Here is a 25,357-nt window from a genome sequence, read left to right as displayed (position 1 = left end):
GTTGCCAACTATGTTCATAAAATATATAATTTGATTTTTAAATGAATTTTATCGAAATCTGGTCTTTGATTAATGTGTTACTTCATATTCACACAGTTTTAGTGAATTTTTGACAGGGGTGGGCGTGTTCTCCATTGACTTGCATTGACTGAAGGTGCCTACACTGCCTACGGAATTTGGGAAGCTCCATGTGCCATTTCCCAGTGCTGTCGCAAATTGCAGTGTCACCTCTAGTATAGTGTTATTTTCTACCTCCATGCCAAGAGCATAACAATTAACATTTCCGCCTCCCTTGGTTTGCTTCACGACAAAATGGGAGGAGTTTCAGATTTTTTTCACGCTGAAGGTGTTGCGTCACTAAGAGAACCACTAAGAGACCAGTTAGCCGCCAGCTGGTCTCATAGGACTCAATGTTAACTGCTAGCTTGTAGGTAAAACTTGCACTGCCATATCCAGAGAACGGTTGAAAGTATAGGAGAATGGTAAAACCCTATTATTTAACTCAAGGGGACGTGTAAAATGAGCTCATTTCCAAAAATGGGACAGTATCACTTCAACACATGAGCTGATTTGACACAAAGGTCTAGTCAACCCTGAAGTCACATTATTTTCAAAGTAAAAGGTGGGGTACAAAACGGGTGGACTGGCAACTATGCATTATAATAATAATAATAATAATAATAATAATAATAATAATATTACATATATGCGTTTCATGGAGCGTTTTTCATGGCACTCAAAGTCGATTTACAGGAGAGAAACATAAAGACAATACAAACACACAGAGGGAAAAAAACAGAACAATTAGAGGCAACAAAGGGTAACTCTCCAACAATCGATCTGAAGGGAGGAGACGGTGGTGGTTTAAGGACTTTTAAGGGGAGGAGCTTTGGGTAAGGAAAAACTGTTAAAACACAGTTAACTGAAAAGTCATAACTGAACGAAATAACACTCATATATGGGCAGTGCGTTTGCAGATGCATGAGAACACATTTGAAAAGAAAAAAAATGTTACAGATCTTCCTTTAAAAAGCAAAATTAAAATGAAGCACAAAGTACTAGGAGAGATTTCAGATCCCTTTTATGAGATATTTTATATCCGAAACAACAATGCAAGAATAGATTCTTACATTTAATGGTGCAGTGTATTTTCAGTAGTTTATTTCCAGAATTCCTGCCGTCCATACACAAATGTTACTTCTTCACAAGTACTTAATGTCCCCATCAAATTCTAAGATGGGGAAAGTGGAATTTTTCAACTCATGAAAAGGTAGATCTTCTCCATGTCCTCAAGCAAGGGTTTACTCAACTGTGTTTCATGTTTCAAATGGGTGTTCATAGCCTTCCACTGGCTTAATTTGTTTCAGGACTCTGTACCCTGCCCTTCAGACACCAACTAGGGATTGCCTCTATTAGGCCCAAAAAGCAAGCTGGTTTGTCATCAGATCCTCTGTCAATGATAATGAAATATTGCAGATTATGAATTCCCTGAGTCATTCACAAAGTCTGAATTACAACATGCAACCGGATATCACTGTATTAACTTTTACTGCTAATTGCACAAAATTAACAATTATAATAGTAATAAAAATAAAAATAATAATGAATAAGATGATGGCGTTCAAATTAATGTAGTTCAGACTCAAGTGATGATCAAGATTATTTTTCCAGGTGGTCCAGTAATGCCTTGGATTTCTCCTTGCTGGCGGGCAGGAAAAGAATCCTCCAAATGTCTGGGTTATTGGCATCTATGACCTCAGCCCATGGGATCTTGTAGGTCCGGTCATACCAAATTTTCACATTTACAGGCACAATGTGTGGTCTCGACCAGCGTCTAAGCCCAGGTCGGCTGGATGCTTGGAGATCAATCTTCAAGATCGACCTCCCTTGCCTGGACTCTCTGTCGCCCGGGGATAGATGCAGATTATTGCGCCCGGTACTTACCATCCTATTCACATCTAATTTGTCATCGGCACGCCACTCAGCCCAGTAAATGGTTGACCACAGGAAACCCTTTTTTATGACTAACGGCATGATTTTCTTGTGCCCTTTTCCTGGATGGTATGTGTAAAAACGGGTAATCGCAACACTTCCCGACGGGCAAATCCACTTTTCGTCAGCCAGATGAGGCCCTGCTCCTTCCAGACTCTCCTCCTGCATGGGCACTGGGGACTTGAGGAGTTTCGCTTCGGCCTCTTCTTTCTGGTCATGTTCAATTCCCATCGCTTCTGCATTTGGTGCGAGACGTTTTGCGAGCCATTGAACGACCTGTTTCCTATTCTGTCTCTGTGTCTTTCTTCCATCTGCCTTTTTGCTCTTTACTAGGACGAAAGGTTGTTGGTCAGGTTGTTCTTCGCCCGCATCTTTGTCCTGCTCAGGTACAGATGTGATTTTACCTGTTGTGTCTTCATCTTCAGTGTCTTTTTTCTTTTCACAGGGTGGTGCGCTTGTGGAGTTGGCCGGTGCACCCGATTCCACTTCAAGAGCTTCGTCATTGACTTGTAGGTTTACGAATGTCTTGGTGGTGGGCTCGCAGATAGCTTCTGGTCCTAACAGATTTTCCTGTGAGGTAACAAACATATCCTTTTACCATTCTATCATTAATACAGTAAGCAAGAGTCCAAACTAGAATACAGCCACTGTGGCAAACCAACATGACATGCATCATGACAGACTGTAAAGATGGCATGCTGATTTGAACCAACTAAATTTTCATGAACACAATGAATCCAGGTAATGACCAATGGGTCTGTTACACAAATGTACAGTTGTTTGAAATATTTAAGTGTAACGTTATTACTTTTCACTGTTATAAACCTGCCCACACCCTGTAAAAATGATTGTCCCAAGGACAGACATCATCATTTCAAGTGACTTAAAATACAAAAATGCATTGATGGAACTGAAAAATATCACCATGATGTGGATGACCATATTGAAGAGGTTCTACAGATATGCACATAGTGCGTGTAAAACAATATTTACTATAATTTTCTGATTGATCAAAATGTGTCCAGCATATTCGTCACCACAGTCAAGATTTTTTTTAAGACAATAAAATCAGGTAAGCACAATGTCATTGTCGTTACCGAAGACCCCTTTTCAAACCTTTAGCTCTAGGCCTAGCCTACTGCATATATACTTCACCATGAAGCTCCTATAAGTTTACTATTTTCTCCACAATTTGTTAATTTGTTTGGACACTGATACGGTCCCAATCTCGAACTCGCCATCTCCTGGTCAACGCAACAGTTCGGATACGAGAGGCACAGCACGATACCGCTGAGCTAAAGGACCAGTCCGATAGCCTAGCACTACCGATACTGTATGAGGCTTCATGAGGGAGGCTCACTAACGTTCCACGCCACACTCAGCTTGCTCCCAATGTAACGGAGGCCAACTAGCAGTGTTCATCTTCATACTTCATAGTCAGTGGTGTAGTCTACGTAAAACGCAGGTAGGCTATACACAGTATAGAGCTAGAAAGTGACGTCACTTCCCCCGATTTCATGGGACCTCAACGGCGCTTTTAGCCGAAAATCGTAGCATGTAATCCAATGGCGGTATTAAAATGGCATTTCGATCCCCTTCGAGTTGTGCTACGAGCTCCATATATGTTGTTTCTGATATTTTTGCTTAATTTTTCGTACAAACCCCCAAATTTTTTAGAAAGCTGTGTTTCTTCACATTTTTCATGGCGACGGCCTCGGAACAAAACATTGATACTTCTGCATGAATAATCTTTATCTATCATCTTAAACAGCATATTTGTAGCCCAGCGCATATCATGACTGAGATCAGAAGATATTTACTCTCTACCACGTTGTTAGATGGTCAGCTTAGGTCCCGTGAAACGCGGAACTAAGGGGCGGGACTTTCGAGCTCTATACCCACCTCAAAATTCAGTATACCCCAGTGCAGAGCCATACAGGAGGAGAGTTGCGCAAATGGAGGACCAGGAAATAAATTGCAGCCCCGCCTTTCAATGACATCGTTAGTCCTTATTTTTGGCTTCTTATGTGGTTGTTCTATGTTGAGTCTATGGAAAGACAGCCGCTTTAGGCACGGTCTCGAACTATACTGCAGGGTAATCACCACAAATATGTAAACTATCAACTGTCTCGGTAATGATAACCACAACAGTTTTACCATCTGTGATGTTTATCTGAAGTTATTACTACGAACAGCAAGTCTTGTCATATTCCCTGCATTGCATCGCATTGCATTTGCTGTGAGCTACGCCCACTTCTAGGCACTAACATTCGCAACGCTAAGCAGCTCTGAGACGCTAAACAGCTAATTTTGCTAATGCGGAAGTCGGCCCTGGGACACAGTGGAGATTGCCCGACTCTCCTCCTGTATGGCTCTGCCCCACTTAAAATCGATTGATCCATTATTTAGAGTAGCACAAATATACACTGGGGTTAAAGGAGCAAAACATCAATGACTGGTGGTCCCCAGTTGATGACCCGCCCAAGCCCAGGGGTGTACATGGCACACTTGCGTAAAGGCACTGGAGGAGGCGCATCAGACAGCAATGCCCAGCAGGTAGAACACCAGCCTGTATCTTCAATTCAATATACCCACCAGGGCTGTAGTCAAGTCCACCTTTGTAGAGTCCAAGACAAGTCCAAGACCAGAATAATCAAGTCCGAGACAAGTCCGAGTCCAAAGAGGTTCGAGTCCGAGACAAGACCGAGTCCAAAAGGATTCGAGTCCAAGTCCGAGTCACATGCCGGTCAGTGTTAAACAATGAAAAGGATGAATATCAATAAAGCAGATGTTTGAAGGTAATCCATATGCCATGGATGTGAAGACAAACTTGTATGTTGCTGGATTTCTAGCTCCACTCTTGAATTTTTATGGTAGTCAATGTTCTAAACAAAATAAAGACAGACCTGGTCGAGTCCTGTCCAAGACAAGTCTGAGTCCAATTGATAGCGAGTTCAAGACAAGTAAAAAAAACACACTTGAGTCCGGACTCGGACCGAGTCCGGACTCGAGTACTACAGCCCTGATACCCACCACAAAAAAAATGGTCAAATATACAGTACAGTATACCCACCACAAAAAAGTAAGACTACACCACTGGTCATAGTATAACTTTATTATCTCGTGCTCAAGTTATTTTTAGGGGAGGAGCTTTGGTTCAGGAAAAAACTGTTAAAACACAGTTAACCAAAAGTCACAACTGAACAAAATAATGCTCATATATGAGCAGTGTCTTTGCAGATGCATGAAAATTCATTTGAAAAGAAAAGTGTTACAGATCTTCCTTCAAAGCAAAATGAAAATGAAGTACAAAGTACAAGGAGAGATTTCAGATCCCCTTTATAGTCTGAAACAACAATAGATTCTTACATATTAAAGGTGCACTGTGTATTTTCAGTAGTTTATTTCCAGAATTCCAGCTGTCCATACACAAATGTTACTTTTTCACAAGTACTCAATGTCACAATCAAATTCTAAAATGGGGAAAATTGCATTTTTCATTCATGAAAAGGTAGATGATGTCTGCCATTTTGAATTTCCAGAAATAGACATTTAGCTGCAAAACTTACTTTACTTTGGTCATACTAATAGCCTAACAATTAGTTTATTCCGTAGTAAATATTAATAAAAAAAATATATAATATGACAATAGGCAGCACAATTTCACTGAGCTGCATATTTGCAATACCTACGCTGGCCACAATCCTACACAGTGCACCTTTAATAAGTAATAAGTAAATTATTTTACTGAAAATAACTATTATTATTAATAATAATAACAGTGACAGATTTAAGGACACACTAAATAATTTCTGCTACTACTCATAATAGAAAGTTCACTCTTACCGTTTTCAGGTCAACCAGACCGGTGCTGGTGCCCGCACCAGTTATGTTTGGCACTTAAGTGCTTACCTGTGAACCACTGGAGTTCATACGGGCCTCTGAACTTTTCCGTTCTTAACCGTGTTACCGGGATGAACCTTCTAACGTCCATGTTGTCATCACGATTTACGGAGAAAAACAACAAGTATTTTTGGTTCGCAGTGCAAACCAACTTTACAGTTCGCAAACGTTTAGATCTACGTCATGAACACGCCGGTGAGTTTGCAATTAGGTGCGGAAACAGGCACAGGTACGGTTCTAAGTTGGCCTGAATGTGCCATCAGTGAAACAGGGTAAATGCATAGGCACAGACGTGTTAAGTAACATAACTATTGAGACTTATCCTCTGGTACGTCCTTTGAAAATCCATTTACTCAAGCAAGGGTTTACTCAACTGTGTTTTTCAAATGCGGTGTTCATAGCCTTCCACTGGCTTAATTTTTTTCAGGACTCTGTACCCTGCCCTTCAGACACCAACTAGAGATTCCCTCCATTAGGCCCAAAAAGCAAGCTGGTTTGTCATCAGGTCCTCTGTCAATGATAATGAAATATTGCAGATTATGAATCCCCTGAGTCATTCACAAAGTCTGAATAACAACATGCAACCAGATATCACTGTATTAACTGCTAATTGAACTAAATAAAAAATTATAGCAATAACAATATTAATAAAAAATAATAACACTACTACCAATAATAATAATAATATGATGATGATGATGATAAGTGTTGATCTTAATGTGGTTCAGACTCAAGTGATGATCAAGATGGCACAAATAAAATTATTTTTCCAGGTGGTCCAGTAATGCCTTGTCTTTCTCCAAGTTGTCGGGCAGGAAAAGAATCCTCCAAATGTCTGGGTTATTGGCATCTATGACCTCAGCCCATGGGATCCCATGGGTCCGGTCATACCAGATTTTCACATTTACAGGCACTCTTCTTCGTCTCGACCAGTGTATAAGCCCAGGTCGGCTGGATGCTTGGAGGTCAATCATCAAGGTCGACCTCCCTTGCCTAGACTCTCTGTCGCCCGGGGATAGATGCAGATTATTGCGCCCAGTTTTTATCATCATATCTACATGCAATTTGTCGTCATTGGCACACCAGTCAGCCCAGTAAATGGTTGACCACAGGAAACCCTTATGTATGATCATTGGCATCCCTTGCATGTTCCATTTCTCTGGATGGTATGTGAAAAACCGGGTAACCCTAACTCTTCCCTGTTTAGGTTGTTCTTCGCCCATATCTTTGTCCTGCTCAGGTACAGATGTGATTTCACCTATTGTGCCTTCATCTTCAGTGGCTTTTTCCTTTTCACACGGTGGTGCGCTTGTGGAGTTGGTCGGTGCACCCGATTCCACTTCATTATTGACTTGTAGGTTTTCGACTGTCTTGGTGGTGGGCTCGCAGATAACCTCTGGTCCTAACAGATTTTCCTGTGAGGTAACAAACATATATCCTATCACCATTCTATCGATAATACAGTAGTAGAGTACAACCGCTGTGGCAAACCAACATGGCATCATGACAGCGTAAAGATTTGATTTGAACCGACTATTGCGTGTGTGCACTGCGGCTTTGCAAGTTAAAAGTGTGCTCCGCAACGCCCTGTGACCAGTTAGGTTTACGGGCGGTTTTGGTCTGGGCACAATTTGACAAATTCGCCTAGCCATTGCTTATTTCGCTGTTCTTGGCAAAAGTAAAACGGCAGAAACATTGCTGACAGGTAAGGTTTAGGGATGGTTGTAGTCAGGGCACAGCAGAGCATTTTTTCCAGGGCGGGAAAACTGTGCAAACCTCGTCATGTGACAAAAGTGCATGACAGTGCATTGCTGTTGCGTTTGAGGAGCACGACTGAACTTTAAAAGGTGTCGCACCACCACACAGAATGTCCTAGCATGCGGTACATGCACAAAAACATGATGTCAGCCGGCAGTAGCCCAGGGCAGCACCATCATAAAATTCCACTCTCATCCCAAACCATTTCGAGCATTCCCCCCATGGCCAGCATCAGCAATATGAAGCATACAGCTTCTTTGGCCATTTTGATTTTTTCCTAAGCTCTCCTGCCTTCTTAGTTTTCCTTTCCACATCAATAGTGGCTTACTCAAGGTCACTCCACCATCACTTGTTCTCTAACAGCAATGGCTTGCTCGAGAACAGTCCAACATCATTCATGACCTCTATTCCAACGCGTCTCCGGTAGGGCTGTAACGATACACTCAACTCGTGATTCGGTTTGTGTCACGATTAATGACCTACTGTCCAATAAGCTTACACCCCACGATTTCACATTTGACAAGATTATAAAATAACATTATGAATAAAAACTGATAGTTTATAGGCAGAATAGGTTACAAGAGGCTACTAATAATTTTTAAAAAGTTTAACTATAATAGTGATGATGCTATGCTTGGAATCACTGTCACTTCATATCATGTGGTTGTTTTCTGGACTGACGGATAACAAAACTTTGAAAAGGTGTATCACGATACTGCCTCCTTGTATCACGATACAGTATCGTGACTGTGTATCGCGATTTCTGGGTTCGATACAATATCGTTACAGCCCTAGTCTCCAGCCTCTCAAAACTCCAGACGTCTATTCTCAAGTATTGACATTCATTTTTTTCTCTTCTTGGTCATTTTCAGCATTCGATCTACTATATACAGGGTGTGCAAAATTATTAGGGAAACACGTTTTTGATCATATCATCCAATTTATGCAACCTGTATGTACCTGAAATCCTATTGGATTTAAGCATTTGTTTGCAGGTCATGCACATTTGTATAAAAAGAGAGGGTGTGATCTAAGGAGCCCAACACCCTATATTAGGTGTACATAATTATAAGGCAGCTTTATTTTCCTCTAGGAAATTGCTATCAGTATTATAAGTATTAAACACACTGTTACAAAGCCATTGGGGTCACAAGAAATGTAAGCTTTAGAAAAGGTGAAACTACCTGAAAATTATTACCCTGAAGTGCTGTCATACTTCAGAACTAAAACTATATCGAGTGTCCAGAAGAGCAAGGTATTAGGCACTCAGAGGCATAGCCAAGGTAAAAAAAAAAGGCTGGCACCAGACAACCACTCAACAACACAATTAAGTCAAGACTGGGTCAAGAAATATCTGAAGACAGTAATGGATACAGAGCTTCACTCAGACGCCAGCAATGTGGAGGTAGGAACTGGCATGATGTGGTATCATTAAAGATAGCTGCTAGCTGCACCATTTCAGGTTAAAAGTAGGCCATCTACCAAACCCAGAGCCGTAGATAGAACACAGTTAGGGCCTCCGCACATTGGCTCCGACAACACTGCGGAACACTTTCGCTTCCGACACAATTCTGAAATTCCAAACCCAATTTCACACGAACATAGCATGGATAGTCAATGGGCAGCTCGGACAAAATAGAACTCATCTCTACTCGCTAGCCGACATCCGTGAATGTTCGCGGACATCGGCGCAGGTGTGTGGGGTTGTATTGAAATCAAAGGAATCAAACTTTGGCGGAGCAGTGCTCAGCACTTTGTCGGAGCTGATGTGCGGAGGCCCTTACATTATTCTCTGGTCACATGGTCTTACGCAAGCCTCTGAGGTTGCAGCTTAACCCATCCATATATTTGCCATAGATTTGTGTTAGTATGGCTAGGTTACATGTACTAATTCCACACATTTTCGCTGCCGATTTTTTCGGCGGAAGTTCTGCAGGACCCTATGGAAATGCAGTAACTTTTTTCTATCTACGGCTCTGACCAAACCTACTGACAGATTCTACAAACCCCAACTCCGATGAAGTTGGGACATTTGGTAAACTGTGAATGAAATCAAAATGCTATCATTTTCAAAACATTTGATCCATTCATTAGATGAAGAATAGTAAAAAGACAACATATTAAGTGTTAAAACTGAGAAAAAATATTGTTTTGGGGGACATATGTACTCATTTCTAATTTGATAAATCCAACACGTCTCAAAAGAGTTGGGACGGGGACAATAAATGGCAGCAAATGTCGAGGAAGACTAAAAACAAAACAAAAGACAACACTTAACAGTTAAATACATTAACCGATTGATGAATTTATATAAAAAACAGTGTTAATTCCTATCTTGGACGTGATTTCACCAGCTTAAATGGTGGGTGTATTCCTTGTCATGTTTCGCAATGTTTTCCTTTCAGTAGTGCTTACAGTGTGACAGTTCTTGACCAAAAGCCCACCATTTTATCACCTGCTGGTCCTTATGATGGAGCCAAACTGTTAAAACATAGTAGAGAATGCAATTTGACATTACTATGTGGCAGTAATCGAAGATCTCCCTTCAAAATATAATGCATGAGTGGCTTTTCATGCTGTTTAAAACCCATTTATACCATTCAGCACTGTATTTAACTCTACAGATGAGTGAGAACATCTTAACCAATGCACTACTGCACCCGCATGCCATCATGGAGGCTGACTTTTGAAGCTAGCACTAACACAAGTTGGATGGTCCATTTTCACTGTAGCACAGGATGTGCAATGCTCTATTATTGTCAAAAAGAATGGACTTCTACAACTTCTGCTGACTTCTGTAAGCAAAGGACAGTTTCCCATGTCTTCTGGGTCTGTTTCAAGTGAGCTCAGGTGCTTAGGAGAATGTTACACCCCTGTATCATTTTCATGCATTAAGCATTCTTAATATGGTCAATTTTCAATAGCTCTAATTCCTGGAGTGCTAGAGTGAGACTACAGCCAATATATATTTCATGATGTCATGCACCTATACAATGATTTTATTAACAAAAATATGTCTTATATACACTCAATCGTGGTAAATCAAAGGGAATTCAAAAATGTATGTAATAACTATGGTAATTATTCCCTTTGCATCTTTAATTCTGAGTGACTCAGCCTCTCTGTGATGATCTTATACCTGGACACCTATATTGTCCGTCAGTACAATTCATTTTGAAATGTTCTTCTTAGTTGTTTTATCTTATTTGGATGTTTACTAAATTTCACTGATCCCCGTCCCAACTTATTTGAGACGTGTTGGATTTATCAAATTAGAAATGAGTACATATGTCCCCCAAAACAATATTTTTTCTCGGTTTTAACACTTAATATGTTGTCTTTTCACTATTCTCCATCTAATGAATAGATTGAATGTTTTGAAAATGATAGCATTTTGATTTTATTCACTGTTTACCAAATGTCCCAACTTCATCGGAGTTGGGGTTTGTAGAAGAAATATTTCGAATGGTAGAGTAAAATGTGTGCATTTTTCAAAAATACAATGATCTCTATGCAAGACGACCTTGTTGGCATCTGAGTGGACATCTGAACACATTATTGATCCAGCCATGGGCTCATCTTTCATTAGTTCATAAAACCATTGAAAGTCTGCCTTCAGAGATTTCCTGACCCAATCTTGACTTAGACTTGAGTCTTGTTGAGTAGACCTGGAATGCTTAAAACCAATAGGATTTCATGGTGGGATTCAGGTTGGTGTGGGAAAATATGCATAAAATGGGTTATATGGTCAACAAACGTGCTTGCCTAATAAGTCTGCCCACCCTGTATGTTAAACTGTATCCTGGACAATCCATGAATTAGGCCAGGGGTTCCAAAACTTGACCATGGCAAAGCCCCCCATATAGAGGTAGACTCCAGCCAAGCACCCCCATCCATAAACCCATTTGAGTACTACAGGAAACACATTACATGTTGTCATGTGAAGAAGACATGGCATGATAACACAGTCACAAGAAATGAGAACCCAGTCAGTAGATCCACCACCAACAAGAGATGGGACCAAGTCACTAATATGCAAGTCTCAAGTAAGTCTCAAGTCCGAGTCAAGTCACAAGTTACGACACATTTGACCAAGTCAAGTCCAAGTCGTGCCAAAGCCAAGTCAAGTCCAAGTCTTGTTTTTTCCAAGTCCTTAACAAGTCACCTTGTATTCTGTGTAATATTGACAATTATTTTTGGTCATATATTCATTACCTCTCAATATTGCTTTGCATGTCCCCCTTCGCCAGTCATGTCCCTTACGAAAATCGACCATGGTATACCATGATTTCATGCTTTTATGAGCAGGGTTCGGCATGGTTTTTGGTTTGACTACGTTTATCTATAAAATGAACCATGGATTTACTCTGAAAACTAACCATGGTTTTACCAAGGATTACTTTCTTTTGACTCTGATGAAGACGCACTGCGTCGAAACGTTAATCATGCTCGCACCACAATAATAACAGAAAAACATAGACTGTGTGCCCCAGTCATCCTTGGCCCAGTCTCCTTTGAAGTGGACCAGCTTGCTCTAAACTGAATACAGTCCCAGACTGTGAGCACCAAGAAAGCTAGAGCGCAAGTGACCTCCTTTCCATGGTTTTACCACGGTTTATTATACATTAAATTACACTTAGTTGCCCCTTCTTTTATCCAATGCACATATTAATGACAGTCCTTGGAACAATGTGGGGTTAGGTGCCTTGATCAAGGGCACTTCAGTCATGGATGGAGGCGTAGGAAGAGGTAGGCCTAAGGGTGGGATTCAAACCTGCAACTCTGTGATCTTCAGTCCAACTCCCTAACCATAATGGTCTATGGTTAAACCATAGACACAAACCATGCTGAAAAAACCTGAAAACCATGAATAACCATGATACAAGTCAAGTCAAGTCATTGGTGACTCAAGTCACAAGTCAGTCCAAGTCAAAAGTCACAAGTCCATATCTCTGCTACCAACCCACCCTTTTAATGTCATTCCCAAACAGCACATGGACATACAATTTCAAATACCTGACTCCAAGCTGTCAGTCAACCAGAAACGGCTTTGATTTAGCCCGTTTGCGTCTCTCAGTGTCATAAACTCAGGGTGTAGGCTTCTTCAGCTTGTTTTACAGTAGGTGTAATTATTATGCTAATTGCAATGGCTTTCAGGTACCAGATTGATCGACAGACGCTTGTTGTTACAATAGGGTTGACATAGTGCATATGTTTTGTAAAACTCACATTAGCCCGGTCATACAATGAATTTTCCGCTCATACCTGCACTGGTTTCTATGATAACTTGGTAAATTAGGACATTGAAACTTACCTCTGTTTTTTCTGGAGTTTTCTCTAGGTTAGGCCTCTTATTTGAAGGTGCTTCTTCTACAAGGATATGAAAAAAGTGTAATCATGTCAAAAGGCTTCATGAATCATTTGGGAATTATGAAAGAAAAAAATCCCTGTTATTTATGGCTATTTGACATCGAACTGCTCTTGCATAGCTGTCTGAACAATAACTGTTGGGTCCCACTCACAGCCCTCAGCTCTCTTAACCATGTCCTGTCAGACTTAACTTTTCATGTCATAGTGTGGCTTACCAGGCTATCTTGCGGACGTCTACATGTGCTCAGAATGATGATTGTGGGGCTTCACTGTGGTCCCCCGTGGCCATGTTCTTTCTCCACAGTTCACTCAAGTACTCTAATAAAACATACTTTTTTCATCTTCAGCCATCTGGTGGAAGTGGAGCGGTCACACCAGAGACGACTGATAATGGACGAGATGGTTCATAATAAGAGTCTTCTGTAACCAATGTGACGTAAGGAACTGAGCTGCAATCAAATGGCCCGGTCACCTGCTCGCTCTAACCGATCTCAGTCAAGACTGTTCTCTCACTGCTTCTCAATGGTGGAACAATCTCCCACAAGCAGTAAGACTAAGCACAGATCTTTCAACTTTCACAAACCAAGTAAAGACTCTTCTCTTTCGTGACTATCTGCTGTACTAATGCTTGATCTGTCCCAGTCCCGCGCCAGAGTCTATGGCAGGGGTCAGGAACCTATGGCTCTAGAGCCACATGGGGCTCTTTTGTGAACTGTATGGCTCTTACTTATCTAGGGTTGCCAACCATCCCTTGAAATATGGAATCGTCCTGTATTTATAAATAAACATACGTGTTCCATATTGAGTTGAAATGGGACAAGGGAGGTTAAAATGCAGGAAATTACATCTAAGAAATACAGAATTCTCCCAGACCTTCACCATAATGAAGTTGACAGTTGGCAACCCTAAACTTACCTTTTATCAATAAAAGCAATAACTTGACAGTACACTCTAAAATTGTTGAGCTTAATTTAAATACATGCTTGCATTGATTGTATTCAGTGTTTTTAAAATGGTATGGCTCTCATGAAAATTTCCTTTTAAAATTTTGGCGTTTATGGCTCTCTCCACCAAAAAGGTTCCTGACCCCTGGTCTATGGCATGAGAGTGTGTGCTCTACTTAACCCTACTTAAGGGTCAAAGACGTCTAAAAAGGAATTGTCATTCAGTGTAACAGATATCTTCTGCTGACTGTAACTGTAAAAAAACAAGATTTTAAAATTGTTTCAAGTGAATGGATGATAGCCGAGGCTTTCATGAATTCACTGGAAAAAAATGTAATAAAAAGAGTCATGTTTTTTTGCAGTTTCAGTCAGCAAAAGGTATCCGTTACACTGAATGACAATTCCATTTTGGACGTGTTTGACCCTCAAGGTCAGATTAGACTTCTGCAACTGCGCTCGTCAAAACTCGCGTGGGAGTGGCCACGAACCAACATTGTATTCATGCATCTGCGAGTTCTGCGAGGTCCGAGGTCTCGTCACGAGCCACATGTGAAATTGCGCGATTACTTTCACTACATTGTAAGCACTGCGGTCATTATTAAACAATGTTGCTTTCTATCCCGGTTAGCTAGGTATTTTCACAGAAATTGCAAAGGCAATGAACTGGTATCATTATTTGACATACCCAGTCTGTTTTCACGGGCAGAAAATGCAAGCATGTAAAGACAGTTGATTCTGCCGATGTGTGTTTACATTCGGTGGAGGAACGGTAGCAGGCATTGTGCCACGAGTGTTCAACTGATGCATTGTTTATTTAGCTTGTAGCTTCGTGTATTTACACACATTTACAAACAAGGCATTAATATCGTTTTTAACAGAATTCAGCTCTGCTCTGCTCTCGCAAACTACTGGCATTGCGCTGCCACAAGAACAGAACAAGGAAGTAGCGAGACGACCAATCATAGCGCCGTTTTGTCTGCGTACTCCGCGTCCGTCCGACGGATAGTTAGAATTTTTTCGAGGCGCTCGACGACGGGCGCAGAGCCTCTGAGAGGGGGGCGTGGACTCGCACAGACAGAAAACGGACGGACGCAGAGGCTATGCGTCCGAAGCATAAATCTAGCTTTAAAGGGACACTGTGCAGGAAATGGTCAAAAAAGGTACTGCAAATATGCTGCTCATTGAAACTGGGCTGCCTATTGCCAAATTTGATCTTTACATGAAAGTTTACCAAGTAATTAACAAACATTTCCTAGTATGGTCCAAGTAGAGTCATTTTTGCAGCTAAAAATGGCTATTTTTGTTAATTCAAAATGGCGGACCATGGAGAAGATCCCCCTTTTCATGTATGAAAAGCGCAATTTTTCCAGTCATAATAAATACTTAGAATTTGATGGTGGCGGTAAGTATTCATGAAAAAGGTAACATTAGTGAATGGGCAACATGAATTCTGGAAAAAAACAAGTAAACATCTCACACAGTGTCCCTTTAAGCAAAAAAATATATAACCCTACTTAGAATCTGCACTTGTTCTGAATATTTCCTGTACACTTTGTATCTGATAGTGATGATGACTATGATTATGTCCTCGATTGTAAGTCTCTTGGATTAAAAAGCATCTGCCAAATGCAATGTAATGTAAAATAGCTGACATGAATATTTAGGAGACTATCGATGGGTTCCGAATAGATAGTTTAATGGGAGAGTCATGCCCATTTAGCACTTGAGGACGTGATCCCACTTGCATTGTTGACACATGCTATGCATGATCTTGGTTACCTTACTGAAAATCTCTGACGCACTCAATGCATTTCCGTTTCATTCCAAAGCTTTATATGAAGAATCTTACCTGTGGGCTCGCTCGATCTCTTCAGTGCTATCAAGGTTCTTGGTTTTTGCCATGATTTAAAAGGATGCTCCTCATCCCTTAGATAGAGGTTTGAGAGGTTCACAATTAGCATTACAGTCAGCAAAAATATCTGCATGATTGACAACTTCAAATGTAAAAAAAAAGCTAATGCTTACGGTCTGTATGAATTGATCTGGCAGTCCCACGCTGGATATCTGCAATTGCATAAACAAATGAAAGTTACATGTAATTCACCACAACAGGTTGCCACTTCTATTGAATTTTTAATTGCTACCGTAACCACTGCTACTGTGTGGGTCATTTGACATAAAATCACACTTTGGGGACAACCAACACGGATGTCTATTAAACTTTGTATACCTTTTTAATGGCAAGGTAGAACCCCAAAACTGCATTTTCATGAATCTGGCAGAAATATTAAAGGAGAAGCAGACCAAGAAATTTTGGGAGGATAGGTCAAAATACATTCCAGCATGGGGTTATATGGGTATTTTTTGTATTTCATTTTAAATATTTCAATACCTCATAAATCAGATTCACATGATTGTTGTATTCATAATGTTGGTGCAATTTGTAGAGCCAGAACTTTCAAACAAAATCAGAGACATCTTTGACTGATTTAAATTGACGGACAATCATGGATGAATCTATGGTGTCCTACCCTCTTATTTACACTTTGGTAGTCCATTTAGTGTCCGGTTCATACAAATGCGGTTCTGGGGTTCTACCTTGCCACTATGAAGGGACACTAAGTTTAATTAGAATCTGTAGAATCAAGTGTCTGATTTCACTTGAAATTACCTACATGTTAGAACTACAAACATGCACAACATACAAACCTTTGCAGAAGGTCAAGCCGATTGTCGGCATGCTGGGCCGAATTAATGTGTTGGATCCAGTCCTTCATGAAAATCACAACACGCATTCAAAATAATTAAACTTTTAATTTAAGCAATAAAACATGCTAATGCTCTCACCTCTAGCCAAGATTACACACAACTAGAGATGCACCGGATCCTGATTTTTAGGATCCTGCCGGATACCGGATCCACTGCTTAAGATCCTGCCGGATCCGGAACCGGATACCGGATACCGGATCCTACGAAAGGGTTGAAACACATAGCCTACTCACACACGTGGGCCCTTTTTATCACGTTGGCTCAAACTGTTTTGACTGAAAAGCCTCGGCTACCGGATCCTGGAACCGGATCCGGATCCTGTGAAAAACCCTATTACCCTGCCGGATCTGGAACCGGATCTTGGATCCGGTGCATCTCTACACACAACATTCTACCCCATTCTCCCCTCATATTGCACAGACGTTTACCTTTTAATGCAAAGTTTTAGCATCCTACCTCTAATGGTTTTGTAGATGAGGTCCCTCCAAAGCCTGGATTCCACGGTAACTTTTTGAGCCCAGGACATTTACAAGCTAATATAAACACCTCAAGATTTAGTTTGAAGACAGACACAGGCCTTAAAAAGACAGTCTACCAGATACTGTATAAATAGCGTAGCTTGATTGTTTGAGTGCACTGCATACTACTGGAGCCGTGACGAGATAAAACGACAGATAATTGCTAGGCTGTGTAGCGAGAGCGATACGAGCGATTGAAGCAACAGAGTATGTCAGTTAAAAGCAGAATGCAAGCATTTCAACATTCCCATTGGTTGTGGCGGCTGTCGCCGAACCGCGTCATAGCTCATTTGCATAACAGTCGCAGGAGTTCAACCAGAGAGAGTTTAGATTCCTATCAAAATCTCTGGCCAGGGGCGTGTGACGTCATTTTGGGTCACGTGACGACGCACGCCATCGTCGCGAGTGAGGTATGAAGGAGGTTAGCGCCAGTTACGCCAAGTATGAATCCGCCTTAACTCAACTGGCTTGGACAGATGATTAAAATATCTTCTCAAAACCATTCGAGGTAGGATGCTAAAACTTGGTATTCTTTCAAAGTGCTTCAAAATAACAAAAATAAGAAAAGACACAGACGTAAAGTCTGTCAGATAACATACAGAGACATTCCATTGCAAGACAAAGGAAACCATTTTAGGGTAACCTGTTCTGCACAGTGAATATTATTTGCAATGTTGTGTTTCTTCCACTGGCACGCATGATCATAGTTGTGCGTATCTGATGGCACACATGGTTAGATCTGTGCGCAAGAAAGAGCGCAAGATAAGCCCCCCGGACTCTTATGAATGATAAGAAAATTAGGATCACTGAAAGAGAACGAAATCACAAATGATGAAAAGGGACCGGACCTACCCAGTTGATAACCACAATGTGATTGCAGAGTGAGCAGGTATATGGAAGACCATCCGGATGCCTGCCGTGGAAATCGGACGCCTCCTTCTTTGAAGGCATTGTGTGGTGTGATGTGCTCTCCTCTTTTGTAACAGACGTCACCAATGACCCTTGATTGTCGTTGTAATCATCTGTGAGTTGCTTACGGGGTTGAAAACCTTCTCTTGTCCAGCGATACCGATCACGGCTTTTTGGTTGAGAGTGGGGGGCAGCGTTCTTCTTCGAAGTCATCATGTGGTGCGGTGTGCTCTCCTCCTTTGAAACGCACGTCACCAATGATCCTCCAGGGTCGTCATCATCTGTGGATTGCTTACGTTGTTGACCAGCATCTCTTGTCCAGTGATAGCGATCATTTTTGCCGGTAGCTGATGGGGTACGATCATATGTACCCTGCCTCTGGCTGATGTCACGATCCGTCGAAGTTTCACGGTCGTGGGGGTCATGTGAGCTGGTACTAGTAACAGGCGAAGACCTATCATACATGCCGTTAGCAGGTGTGGGCCGATTGTTTGTGCTGGTACCTGATGTGGTACGATCGTGTGAACCAGGCCTCAGGTCGATGTCACGATATGTACGTTTTTCTCGATCATGGGGGTCAAATGACCCGTTTGCAGGTGTGGGCCGGTCGTTTTTTCTGGTACCTGCTGTGGGACGATCGTATGAATCAGGCCTCCGATCAATGTCAGGATCCGTCAAAGTGTCTCGGCCGTGACGGTTATGTGATTTGGTAGCAGACGTCGGTCTATCGTACATGCTGTGAGCATGTGAGCGTCTATCGTATGATCTGGTTTCTGACGTGGGCCGATCGTACATGCCACGCCTCTGGTCGATGTCACGGTGCGCACGATTGTCACGACCGTGAGGGTCATACAAGCTGTTAGGAGGTGTGGAACGATCACGTGACCCAGGCCGCAGGTCGATGTCACCGTACGCATCTCTTGTTGACCGGCCGCTTCTTGTTGCTGGTTGAGAGTGGGGAGCAGCGCGTGTGCCAGACCTCTGGTTGATGTCACGATCCGTCAAATTATCTCGGCCTTGATGGTCTGATGTGGACCGAGCGCATGTGCTGGTACCTGGTGTAGGCCGATCGTACTTGCCAGGCCTCAGGTCGATGTCACGATCTGTCCGAGTGTTTCGGCGGCGAGGGTCATTTGAACCGCGTGGAGGCCCATCATGTGCCCTGGTAGCTGATGTGGGTCGGTCGTAGGCCGACCGGTCTGACCGTGTAGTTGGAGGACTACCAAGCCGCACCCTCTCATAGGCTGGTCGTGAGCCGACACCATCATCACCACCACTTCTGCCGGCGAAATGGGAAGAGCCAGAAGCGGGAGATTCAGACTTCTTGCTCTTCTTACTTTCCCAGAGTTTCTTCAGCAGCTGGGGCAAAGTGTCCATGTTGATCATGTCCTCTGGCAGGTCGGCTAGAGCAGAGAGGTCACCGGGGTCCAGACCACAGCTCTCAAGGAGGCTCCTGACTTCTGGTCTGACGTGCTCCGCTGCAGCTGCATCACCACGACCACCAGGGGGCTGGCGAGGTGTGCCAGTGTCTTCATAGTAGTCGTCGTCTCGCTGCCCATAGCCCTTCTCGGAGCCTCGAAATGGATAGTCCTGGGACATGACGTGTATGTGTGTTCTCTCGATGAACTGACTTTCAATCCCTAAGCATGGTGATCTGAAGATTGCCGGTCGCTTGCGACCTAACGTTTCAAAATATGAGAGAAAAGAAGAGTAGAAGCAATAAATAAAAGGCAAAAAAAATGCAGGCATGGATATGTTTATCTACATTACTGTTACCAGGCGAACACACCCTCGATAAGCACCCCCCTTACTTTCAGTAACAGGGCCACTCCTGGTGAAAAGCCATGTTTGCAATTAAATGGGCCCAATTCGATATGATGATGATGTCCCCTCAATTATGCATCGACAAGTGTGGATATTGGATAACCCGAAATTATTGGGTCATTGCACAGGAACATCCAGATGAGATTGGCGCAGACAACATAATTGCATAAAACGATGGCACATACATAGGCCTATATACTGTGATCAGAATCAAGTGTTCCCACATGTCAGAACATTCTCTCCTCCTCGTTGTGTTCATACATTATGATTATGTTGTCTACTAGTGGTGTCTATCCAGAAAGTGGGATGTAATGACAGTCAACTGCATGAATGAAATATCTATGCTGCAACCTGCAAGGCAGGCCGGCTCTGCTATTTGCCAAATGCACGTGCTTTCGGACGACTGAAACTGAAAAGTATATTGTACTGAAAACTCTACTCATGCTCCACAGATGGCGACTGGACGTCAGTGAGGAACGTAACGTTCTGCTTGTTCGGATTCTAGTTTTCCTTCGAGAAATTAGTACTTGGAGGTCTCTGAATCTTCAGTGTCTCCCTCAAACATCACATCTCATGAGTATCAATAATTTGCTCTAATAGTGTCTCTCCTTCTAATGCTGATACCATCTGATTTCTGGCTACTAACAAAATTAAAGATTTCACACTTTGGAGGACATTTATTTACCTATGTTGTAATCAAACAATATTACTTTTATTCAGGAATGGTTTTATTGTGTTCTTAAGAGATTGAAATAAAATACAAAGATGGGATTAAGACCATATTTGCTCACTTAAAAGTAGCACTTACTTTTCCTTGAACCAAAATTTGCCTTTTATTGACAGGTCACATTTTCCCTCTAAAGAAAACTTCCCAACAACAACACTACAAACGTGGTATCACTTCAAAGCTCTAAGAAAAGACCATTATGAGTCAGCTTGGTAATGTGTAATTATTAGAACTATGAGGTGGAAGATATTGCAGTTTACAAAGGTCCTCCTAGGGTACAAAAATTAACTGATGGTAGTTTAGTCATGGAGACATACGCGTACACAGACAGTCGTAGCGCGAATATGCACACGAGCAGATATTGACTTTGTCCTACACTTGATTTAATATTTAATAACAACTCCGGCGCTTACCTTTTAATAGACACGCTTCAAACCTCCCAAATACAATTATATATTGCTTGAAAACAGTCAGTCTGCACAATCCTACAATTAACAGACCTGACAGAGAGGTATGATAACAGCCCTTTTATCACTATCGTTCTTGTTCTTACTCACCGGTCTTGGTCCTCACCGCGACCTCTACTGGGCTGGAGTAGTTTCGAGTAAGTTTGTCAGTTTATGAAACACACTTGTAAGCTACTGACTCACTTAAAGAAAAAAACATTCATTAGAAGGGCTAATTTTTCGATTTGAAATGTTTTGTTTCAGACGTAAACTTACGCTCCTTCACTGTGCTTTCGCTGTGTGCGCATGCCCACAACAACAGTCGGCGTGACCCGGAAGTGTGCAGCTGGCTGCCTACAGATACATCTAACGTGGTAGGTTTGTTTACAATTAACACGAAGTCCAAAACACCTTTTGGCGACATGTACCATTCACTGAATGTATTAAATTGTGTTAGCGCAATTGGTGTGTTTATGTTAAACGTGTTCAGTAAGGACCTTTGCGTTACCAAGTGCAACCACAGTTGGCCTGTTAGCCAACACCCATCAAGCCTACTCCTCATTCTGATAGCTCTATGCATTAATAGACAGACATGAGGTATTGGGCGAATATTTATTTAAAAAGCTATGCAACTTACTAAACACGAGTCAGCTTCGACCAGTGCAACCAAAATCAACCCCCTGAGTTGAGTACGGTATTAGAGAAAACACTGCACATCATATTGTCTTGCATCTTGTCTTCATATTGTATAATTTATTGATTCAACGCAATGATGAGACGCACGGACTGCAAAAATGCATTGCATTGCATTGCGTTTTATATCAGACAGGACAGGCACTTTCGGACACAGGAAAGTGGCTACAACTGGTGGCCTGCTGAGTACAGTAGCCTACCTGGGGTACTTCATAAATGTGCATATTTACCCAAATACAGTATTAATGTAAGTGATTGACTTATGCCTGTATCTAATCCATTTGGACATCTTTACTGAAGCTTATAGTATTTTTTTTTACCTCAAGTGTAATATTTTTTGGAAAAATAATTAGTCATTGAAATGTTCCGGTATAGGCTTATTCATAATAAGTGTACTCTTTGTGCGGTACTATATTTATTTTACCCCCTGCAGTTTGCTCCTGGCTGGGAATCACTGTCTTCGGTGATGGAGGCACCACCTTCTGTCCTGGAGGACTATTGGACTCCACTGGAAGAGGTATGCGTGTGCATGTTGCTTGTGTTAACACGTTAAAGGGGGATTCATACTTGTCGTGAGTGGCGCTAGTCTCCTTCATACTTCACTCACGAGGATGGCGCGCGCCGTCACGTGACCNAAAATTTCGACACGCCCCCCGTCGTAAGCTCAAAATTCGGCGCGTGTCGCAACGTCGTGTACACGAGGATTTTTCTAACTTGTCGTGCGCCACCAGCGACCATGCAGGTAGGCAGACAAAGCAGGAGTTGCGAAGAGAGGCTACAACTACTGTAGGCTACTACAGAATGGATCCTGCATCATTTTGAGGATAATAAAATGTCATAGAGAGTTATTTTATCTTCTCTCTTAAATGTTGTTCAGTGAAACAATTGTTTACTTTGTTCAGAAGCATGTTGTGTTCGGCGATCTATTTATAAATTCTGCCGCCAGAACAATGCTCTCACATGGTCTTGGAATGATCTGGCAATGTAGGCTACAACAAAAAAATATATGTTTCAATGTGGTAAGTCACAAGTCAGACGTTCAGTAGCCCTACAGCAGCCGTGTTTGGCTTTCTATTTTATACATCAGTAGAACTCACGCTGCGAGTTGCGAAAAATACTGCCGTTTCTCTCATGAACAGCAGAGGGCACTTCCGACAATGCGAGCAAGGCGCTTTTGAAGTATGAATAGTCTGTCGCAAGTGATGACGTCATTAATGGTTCTCGCGCCACTCACGACAAAGTGCGCACGTGAAGTATGCAGAGCCCTTTAAGGTGTGTGTGTGTGTGTGTGTGTGTCTGTGTGTCTGTGTGTCTGGGACTGGTCAGTGATATAAGGGTTTGTGCAATGAGAAATTATTGTTGTGAGTCTATTTTCAAATATAAGCCTTTTTCTACTCAAATAAATAATATGGACGCGTGGTGTCATGTCAACAAGTGGTGTCATGTCTTTGGCATGACGTGTGTGTGTGTGTGTGTGTGTGTGTGTGTGTGTGTGTGTGTGTGTGTGTGTGTGTGTGTGTGTGTGTGTGTGTGTGTGTGTGTGTGTGTGTGTGTGTGTGTATGTGTGTGTGTGTGGGGTAATTGTAGGTGTGGATGGTGGGGACATGTCCCTACCACTTTTGAGATAACCCTAGCTTGTCCCCCCACCACTTTTTCACAAATATAATGGGAAAAAATAGCATACCTGGACAATTTACCATTGCAATGTCCCCAACTCCTTTCCTGGCCAAACCTACACCATTTTGCGCGTGTGTGTGACTCACAGGTTAAGGACATGCGTGTGGAGGCAGAGGCGGTGGTGAAGGATGTGCTGTTTGCGGTGAGCCGCATGTTCGTGTCCCAGAGCCTGGCCAGTGGCTCGCGAGACCTGGCCTACATCAACTTGGAGACACGCGAGGGGCAACACTACTGTCTGGAGCTCAGCCAAGCTGGCCTGAAGGTAAGACACATACTGTACATACACATACACACACACACACACACACACACACACACACACACACACACACACACACACACACACACACACACACACACACACACACACACACACACACAGCAGCTCAGCCAAGCTGGCCTGAGGGTAACACACATAGACACACACACACACACACACTGGGGCTCACCCAAGCTGGCCTGAAGGTAACACCCACACACACAGAGATACATTTTAACATCATTCATAAAATACAGTACATCTGTTGTGTGTGTGTGTGTGTGTGTGTTTGTTTGTTAGTGTCTGCTCTCTAAACTCTAACACTTCATAAAATGTATCTTTGGTATTTGTCTGTGTGTGTGTGTGTGTGTGTGTGTGTGTGTGTGTGTGTGTGTGTGTGTGTGTGTGTGTGTGTGTGTGTGTGTGTGTATGTAGGTGGTGGGCCTGGGCTTTGACGTGGTGGATGTGGGCTACAGCGCCCCCTACCATGAGACGGTGTACTCGCTGCTGGACTCGCTAAGCCCCGCCTATCGAGAAGCATTCGGCCACGCCCTCCTCTCTCGGCTGGAGACGCTGGCCAATCAGAGGCTGGAAGAGGACGACCAGTGACCAATGGAAGGCAGCAAGCAGGGGCAGGATGACCATAGCAACGTGTCCTATGACCACGCCTTCAGCTGGCCCCCGTGACCACACACCCCTAGCAGTCCTATGGCGCACACATGGTCTGGTATCTGATGTGGGCCGATCATCATACATCATACATCGGACTGGTGTTAACTTCCGTCAAGGGCTAACGTTAAGGAGCTAAGGAAGAAGGTTACGGCAGCTGGAACAGTACCCCTGAAGCTCATAGGTTCAATTCTCGACACCCGGTGCCCCTAAGCATGGCACAGGACCCCCTCCCCCAACACACATACACATACACCCACACACACACACACACACACATACACACACACACTGACAATGGCACAGTCTCCTTCCACACACACACACACTGAGGCACCTAGAGTATAGCACAGTCCAGACTGTCCACCTTTGCACTATATGTTCAATGCTGAGGGGTTAAAGGAACATGGACCAATGAGAGTGGCCGGTGGGACTGACGAATCAGGAGAGACTCACGGCTGCGGACTCCTGAGGGCAGTTTCCATATCAATGTAGCTGAGGACAGTTCCCAGCAGTGTTAACTCATGTATGACGTTCATTATGTCTTAAAGTTCTTTCAAATCTTTACGTTTCTTTTGTCTCAGACATGTAAATGTTTATATCTTTTACATTTACCTGACATGTTTCGATGGTGAAACCAAAGAGGATTCAAAACACGCCCACTCAATGCAAAAGAGAGTGCTCAAGTTGGGTCTCCTAAGGGGGCGTTGTCCCTTCCTTCTTCTTCTATTGTTGAGGTGTTTGCACAAGAAGTGCGCTACCGCCATCTACAGCGCTAAGGGGACTCCATTTATTCTTAACATCAGGACTCCGAAGGTCTCCTAAAGGGGCGTTCACCCGACATAAAGTGGATACCGGAAAAGAACTAGAATCACGTATCTCTGTCTATAAGATCTCTG

The 25,357-nt window shown here is 42.6% G+C and overlaps 2 protein-coding genes across 2 annotated transcripts; one reads left to right on the top strand and one right to left on the bottom strand.

Moving 5' to 3' along the window:
• Nucleotides 1-1,139: 1,139 nt before the first annotated feature.
• On the bottom strand, nt 1,140-19,762 carry LOC134439945 (uncharacterized). Its single transcript, XM_063189873.1, has 6 exons — nt 18,107-19,762; nt 16,677-16,738; nt 15,993-16,031; nt 15,817-15,893; nt 12,968-13,023; nt 1,140-2,562 (listed from the first exon to the last, which is right to left on the bottom strand). The coding sequence occupies exons 1-6, from the start codon at nt 19,760-19,762 to the stop codon at nt 1,660-1,662; spliced, it is 2,793 nt and encodes a 930-aa protein (XP_063045943.1). The 3' UTR covers nt 1,140-1,659.
• Nucleotides 19,763-21,262: 1,500 nt separating this feature from the next.
• On the top strand, nt 21,263-24,408 carry gskip (gsk3b interacting protein). The gene is made up of 5 exons (XM_063190565.1): nt 21,263-21,318; nt 21,425-21,534; nt 22,287-22,370; nt 23,619-23,792; nt 24,225-24,408. Exons 3-5 carry the CDS (start codon nt 22,320-22,322, stop codon nt 24,396-24,398), a joined length of 399 nt encoding a protein of 132 aa, XP_063046635.1. The 5' UTR covers nt 21,263-21,318; nt 21,425-21,534; nt 22,287-22,319; the 3' UTR covers nt 24,399-24,408.
• Nucleotides 24,409-25,357: the final 949 nt, after the last annotated feature.

The sequence above is a fragment of the Engraulis encrasicolus genome, chromosome 23 (genome assembly GCF_034702125.1).
Source record: "Engraulis encrasicolus isolate BLACKSEA-1 chromosome 23, IST_EnEncr_1.0, whole genome shotgun sequence".
NCBI classification, from domain to species: Eukaryota; Metazoa; Chordata; class Actinopteri; order Clupeiformes; family Engraulidae; genus Engraulis; species Engraulis encrasicolus.
The sequence above is the reverse complement of the archived record's forward strand: the minus strand, read 5'-3'. Positions and strand labels throughout refer to the sequence as shown.